General features: G+C 38.1%; 1 protein-coding gene across 1 annotated transcript; it reads left to right on the forward strand.

Annotated features, from left to right (window-relative positions):
• Nucleotides 1-3,645: 3,645 nt before the first annotated feature.
• pex11a (peroxisomal biogenesis factor 11 alpha) lies at nucleotides 3,646-6,366 on the forward strand. The gene is made up of 3 exons (XM_076299929.1): nucleotides 3,646-3,954; nucleotides 4,223-4,338; nucleotides 4,740-6,366. The coding sequence occupies exons 1-3, from the start codon at nucleotides 3,899-3,901 to the stop codon at nucleotides 5,306-5,308; spliced, it is 741 nt and encodes a 246-aa protein (XP_076156044.1). The 5' UTR covers nucleotides 3,646-3,898; the 3' UTR covers nucleotides 5,309-6,366.
• The last annotated feature ends 364 nt before the right edge of the window (nucleotides 6,367-6,730 follow it).

The raw sequence follows: 6,730 nt of genomic DNA on the forward strand, positions 1-6,730 counted from the left end.
AAAAGTTGTTGATAGACAGCTCGTTTAATAGATAGATAGTTTAATGATAGTTTAAAAGTAGACCGTTTAAAAGTTGAATGTAAAAAGTTCAGTAGTTTAATGGGTTACATTGTTTAACAGTGGATTATTGTAGTGAGGACTTTTATTTTGAAACAGTTTTGGGCAGAGGAAACAGTTGAATAGGATGTGTAGTCTTAATTGACCCAGATTGTATGCTTAAAGCCTGAGGCTGCAGGTGGCCTGAACACCTGCCATAGGATTCTAATTGCTTAATGGCCGTATTATGATGTCATAATCGGCAATGTTAAGTCTATGGGGATTTTTAAAAAGTTTTTCTTTAATAGTTTAAAAAGTATTAAAGTTTCAAAGTTGAAAAGTCATACCAACCCGATCTGTTTGAAGACCTACGTAACAAAGTTTGAATGACGTTTCTAAGTTAAATTGTTCAAGAGAAATTGCGTACGGAAAAAGTGGTAAGCGGAATAATAATAATAATAAGAAGTTGCTTAGGAAGAACAGTACAGTGCATTTTCATGCACTGTAATAAGAAGTTGCCTAGGAAGAACAGTACAGTGCATTTTCATGCACTGTAATAAGAAGTTTTCGGATTTCAATAGACGGGATGCATCCCCTCTAATAATAATAATTGTTTTCAAAATTCTAGTCTGATATATTTTTTTGCCAAAAAGTGGGGTCATGACCTCTCTGCTGACAGCTATCATCTGATGGAGCCACTCCCATGTTTCAGAGAAAAGAGGAGAAAATGACACTTTTTGTGCTTTCAAAAGACCCCAATTCTGATCAGGACTGACCGGCTTTGTCAGACTAAATCTCAGTCAGTTATTAATGTGGGCTTCCTTCAGCTGAGTGGTTCTGAGAGTCCCAGTGTTATTTTTAAGCCAGTCATATGGTTGACTGTCCACAGATATATAATTTCCACGAGCTTCTCACGCTATTCAATGAGCAACTTCCTAAATTAGTTCAATTACATTCCCAAATAAATGAATGAAATACACTTGGCTAATTCTCTTTCACTGCCCACTGTCCTGTTGTTACTGTTTGCAAATTTATCCACACAAAGTCCACAGTTTGTACGTCCAAGTCTGGTCAGGTAAGATTTTTTGAGAATGTTTAAGAGTGTTCTTTTTTCCCTAGGTAGGCCCAGAAATAGTAAATGTTTGAAACACATTGTCTCCAAAATTAACCATAGTACAAGAACGGAATATCTTGTAGTCAAAAAAGAATCTTCATCAGAGGTGTTTTAGGCACTTACGGCATTTCGAAAAGATACTGGAAAGCCCTGGATGGCACTGGAAAAGTGATGGCCCCAGTGAATGTCATGAGAGTTTCCAGACCCCCGGATCTGGCAAGGCAACACACAGCTATTATTCCATACCACTATAATTATTTGAATTTATGTCCATGCTTCTTAACAGATGTTTTTATCCAAAGCGACTTACAACATAGAATAAAAATTGAAATGTTAACAGTTTAATGAAAAATGTTTAAATATATAATAACATAAAATTAAATCAAAATAGGCCAATAATAATAGCAATACTAATGTCAACAATAGCTGCAGGTCGTCACACTAACAACACTAAAAATAAACAATTATAAACTAATACTGTTGTTACCATTTGAGGGGCTTCATTGATATAAATTATGTATATATTTCCCTTTCATTTTCAACACACAAATAGATCAGCACATTGTTTTCTTATTTGTCTTTTTTTCCTATCAGACATGCAGCCTGACTGCAAGAGGACACAATCCTGTCACAACACATCATGCATTGGGTAGTTGCCCATGCTCCCTTCTCGCCATTGGAGAGGTATGTCTCATTTCTCAAGACCCAGAAAGGGAATATTTACAGATGAGTCTGCCTAAAACTAGATTTACACAAGTTAATGGGATCACCCAAAGAACATATCTAGCCAAAAATTAGCCCATCTGTTCCCCAAAACACTATAATATTGGGATCCTAATTTCTATAGCCTACTGTATGTTTCAGTGTAGATTATTTTGTGTTACATCTAGGATCTTCAGGAGAAACAGCACTGTGCCAGGGGCATTGGGTGCATCTTTACTGGTCTCACAAAAAATATAAAGAACTTGGAACTCATATAGAACTCTGCTGTTAGAATTTTAACTAGACCAAGAGGAGAGAGCACATCACCCCTGTGTTAGCTGAACTGCACTGGCTCCCTGTCTCCTATAGAATTGAATCCTGTTTCAGTGTAGTTTATTTTGTGTTACATCTAGGATCTTCAGGAGAAACAGCACTGTGCCAGGGGCATTGGGTGCATTTTTACTGGTCTCACAAAAAATATAAAGAACTTGGAACTCATATAGAACTCTGCTGTTAGACTTTTAACTAGACCAAGAAGAGAGAGCACATCACCCCTGTGTTAGCTGAACTGCACTGGCTCCCTGTCTCCTATAGAATTGATTTTAAGGTTATGTTAATTACTTACAAAGCTCTGAATTGAATAGGACCTTCATATATCTCAGAGCTATTAATATCTTATCAATCACAAAGGAAACTTAGATCTTCCAATTCTAATGTTTTAATTGTACCCAAAGGGTTTCACAAGCCAAGTGGAGAACCTGCTTTGATCCATTATGCACCAAAGTTATGGAACGTCCAGCCTCTTGTACATCAAACAGGCGAGTTCAGTGAATATCTTTTAAAAAAAGACCTAAAAAACATACCTGTATAATGAGAGCTTTTAGCTAACTCATTTGATCTTGTATAGACTACTCATTCAGATTATTCATTTACTGCTATTAGAGCTGCATCCAGCCAGAAGCAGATGGGCTTCCCCTATTAAGTCGGGTTCTGCTCAAGGTTTCTTCCAGGAATATGGGAGTTTTTCCTTGCCACTGTTGCCATATGGCGTGCTTGTAGGGGTTAAGGCTGCCAGTTTTCTGGTCTGCTCCTTAAACGTCTGTATATAAATTCATATAATCACAAGAAATACTAACCACATACTAAGGACATGACCGCTGTATTTCTGAAGTATTTCTGATATTGCTTGATGTTGCTGATCAGATCATAAACGGCCACAGCAATGAAGCAACGAAGAGGAATAGCTGAAGAACTTGCAGGAAATTCTTGGTATTTGTGGGGGCCCACAACAAGGGCTTGCGGTTTGTAGGGTTATTTGTTAGCAAAACCTATATATATACTACTGCAACAACTTGCTGCGTTCGCCTCAACATGTATTATTATTATTATTATTATTATTATTATTATTATTATTATTATTATTTTCTTCTCTATTATTGTGTTAAATGTTCCAGATGTAAAGCACTTTGAGCTGCATTCTGTGTATGAAAGGTGCTATACAAATAAAGCTTATATTATTATTATTATTATTATTATTATTATTATTATTATTATTATTATCTGTGCATCTTCACTGTCATTGTCTTCACTTCATATGTGTTTTGTATAATAGCTGGACATGGAAAACTATACTACAAAAATAAAAAATATTTTTGTAACTTCTGCATTGGTGCCATATTTTTTACTTCCTTTATAATTCATGAACATCATGACGGGACCGGAGAGAGTAGACTTCTGTTTCACACGTGCATCACAGACTTGCGCTCACTGCCTCTCTGTAATTGTGAACCAATAGCCCTACTTCCTAGTTTTCGAGAGAGGGCTTAGGATCAAGCTACCAGCTAGCCATACTAGCCCAAGTTTGCTCAGCTGTTAACACCTAGTCAACGTAAATTGTTAACTTAGAAAATGAGAATGAATTGTCCAGGTTACAAAGATAAGTAGATATAACGCTGACATTAAGTCTACAGGTAGCTTTTGGAGTTGTAAAAGCACGCATTCCTGGCGAACAATCTGGGAACAAACCTAAGCCATCGATAAGCTGTCATGGAGTCTTACATACAATTCACAAACCAAAGCCAAGGGAGGGATCGAATTTTAAGGTCTGTTGAACAACCAGCATTAGACAATATTGTAAAAGAAAGGCAAAGCGAACCAAGACCTTTAACATTTCTAACTGGGTTACCTAATAGTCTGTTCGATTCATTTTGACACGTTACACCAATTAAAAAAGTGTCAAACATTGGCGTTTCAGTTTGGAAAGTAGTAAAAAAAATGATTGGCTATCTCCTTCACTATCGTCAGATATTGCATGTATATTCAACATTAGGCAGATAAGATAACTAACTAACCCCTTTTTTGTTCCTTCAGGGCAACCCAGTATGCGTGCGCTCTTGCGAGATATATGCTTCGAAATGATCCCTCTAGGAAAGACATTTTGATGAAGCTGCAAAGTCTTCAATCTAGCATGAGTTCGGGACGCAAATGTGAGTGAAAATGTCCTGGAATGTATCAATATCTGTGTGAGAAATCGAGAAAGTACACAGTGTACCCAAGCTTCTTACTCTATATTCGCTACTCCATTGCACGCGATTGCTGCGCACTGGGTCATTGTATTCAGAAAGTGCTGTTACGACACAGTGCCATTTAGAAGTGAATTTGTAAGGATCACAGGATAGAGAAGGGCTTATAAGCCTATGGCTGGCTGAACCCCAGAGCCAACCTGGACATTATTTTTAGTGACAGGTTAGTATAAGACTTATACGTATAAGAATTTGTGCTGAAAAGGAGTTAGTCTATACTGAATAAACTCTCTCTTTCCATTAACTTTAGATATTTGATTTAAAGAAATATGAAGGAAATGCTCTTTTCCTATCCTTTCTTTCAGTGTTCAGACTGGGTAACACCGTCAATTCGGTTGATGCTGCCAAGCAAACCCTGTTGCTGTCTGACCCCATCCTTAGATTCTGCCTTACTGTCTCCAACCTCAGCCGCGCCCTCTATTTCATCTGTGACAACGTGCTCTGGGCAAGAAGCCTCGGACTCGTCCGAGACATCAACAAAGAACGCTGGAGTCTGAATGCCACCCGCTACTACTTCGTGTCCCTGGTGATGAACCTGACTCGAGACGTGTACTTGATGGCACAGCTGATGGTGCAGAGGTCACGAGATAGGCAATATCAGCAGAAGGTCCATCAGCACCTTAATGAGAGTACAGATGTGGCCTGTGTAGTGGTCCCACAGCTGGATGCCTTTGTGTTCCTTCTTATCGAGTGCCTCAAAGGCAACCCTGCTGTTGCCTTGGATACTGTCAAGAATGTGTGTGACCTCTTCATTCCCTTGGACAGGCTTGGTGTATATCAGACCAGTGAAGGGGTGGTGGGTTTCTGTGGGCTCCTGTCATCGCTGCTAGGCATACTGTCAGTCCTTAAACCCCACTTGAAAATGAAGCCATAGAAATGTCTTTCAGGAAAGGAAGAAGTGATAGGAATATGGAATGCATTGAAATGCTTTATAGTCTAACACTGGAAGGATTCACCTATTAAAATACACTAGCCACATATAGAAAATCTCTTCTTGCGATTTGTCACTCTTAACCTTCTTAAGTATTGCACTTATATAAGGGGTTCATGTGATAGTTGATAGAGTGGCTAAGGGTGAAGCTTCGCAAAGATCAACACTTAAGCCGGGGGGGGGGGTTCTCAAAGAATGATGATTCACAGACTGAATAGGGAATATTGGGGAAGATTGAAAAGGGAACAAATTGTGAAATTGGCTCTGTATCTGTTCACTAAACCAGACAGGGTATCTGCCTGCCTTACGCAGCAGAGATTTAGATGCAGTTAGATGCAGTTAAAGCTTGTCCTTTCTGAGGACGTGTCACACTTTTCTGAGAAAGTCACAACTTGTAATAGTTCAGATTTGGATTCCGTAGCTCTTTATGATTGATATGTCATACGGCGCCCCATGTCTATCAGGTACCATGTCATTCACAGCACATACCCTTTATTTGTGATTCTTGCAGATGACCAAATTTGATCTGGCCCACTGCTCAGAAGACTTGAGTATTTGTGTCCTATCTTTGTACTTTCTTCTAGTTTCTTACAAACAGTGTTTTCTATGTTTTTATGAACATAGTGTTGGATTAATTCACCCTGAAAATCTAGCCGTTTCTGGTCTAGTCTACCTCACTATTGACATGCAAGTATGTCAGCATCATGTTTACTGCTCTGTGTTCAGTTTCTTATCTGTGAAGAAGCATCTCTATCTGTCACCTTTTACCTTTAGTACCTATTGATAGGAATACAAATCTTTGTGAATTTCTATTTTGTTTAATTGTGGTTACAGAATTTTTTTAATTGGGAATTTAAAGTGGGAATTAGTTCCTTCATTGAAGAGAAAAAAAAAAAAAAATGTTGAGTTGCCCACAAAGCCTTATACTGGGGTTTGACCGATTGTCACCGTAAAATATTTAAAAGTTTTATCTCTTAAATAAATTATTTTCTAATGGAGAATGATAATTTTCCTGTGTGTCATTTATTTATTTTTTAATTGATTTTCACCACAGTATTTCCTGAATATTAGTCTGACCTATGCACCTCTAAAAGTCTTAGTACCATGATAAAGGGCAGATGTGGTTGCATAATGTACTGTAGCATCCACCCATCTATTTTTTTTAAACCTTTATTTTACCAGGAAGGTCCCGTTGAGACACAATGTCTCTTCTGCCAGGGAGTCCTGGTCAATCCTATTACACTTTACTCAATACTCAAAGGGGCTTGACTTGGTTTGGTAACATCATTAGCCATCCACATCACACACACCCAAGACCTTATGAGTGTGTGAAAGATGAACTAAACATGGTACTACATACACCAC

The sequence above is a fragment of the Alosa pseudoharengus genome, unplaced genomic scaffold, assembly GCF_046254945.1.
Source record: "Alosa pseudoharengus isolate Yale_2024_CS ecotype anadromous, Long Island Sound unplaced genomic scaffold, YU_APseudo_1.1 YU_APseudo_1.1_scf_10, whole genome shotgun sequence".
NCBI classification, from domain to species: domain Eukaryota; kingdom Metazoa; phylum Chordata; class Actinopteri; order Clupeiformes; family Clupeidae; genus Alosa; species Alosa pseudoharengus.

Coding starts and splice junctions, on each gene's coding strand:
- pex11a (XM_076299929.1), top strand. CDS start 3,899: ATGGAGTCTTACATACAATTCACAAACCAAAGCCAAGGGAGGGATCGA. Junction 3,955..4,222: donor GGGAGGGATCGAATTTTAAG/GTCTGTTGAACA, acceptor TTGTTCCTTCAG/GGCAACCCAGTATGCGTGCG. Junction 4,339..4,739: donor CATGAGTTCGGGACGCAAAT/GTGAGTGAAAAT, acceptor CCTTTCTTTCAG/TGTTCAGACTGGGTAACACC.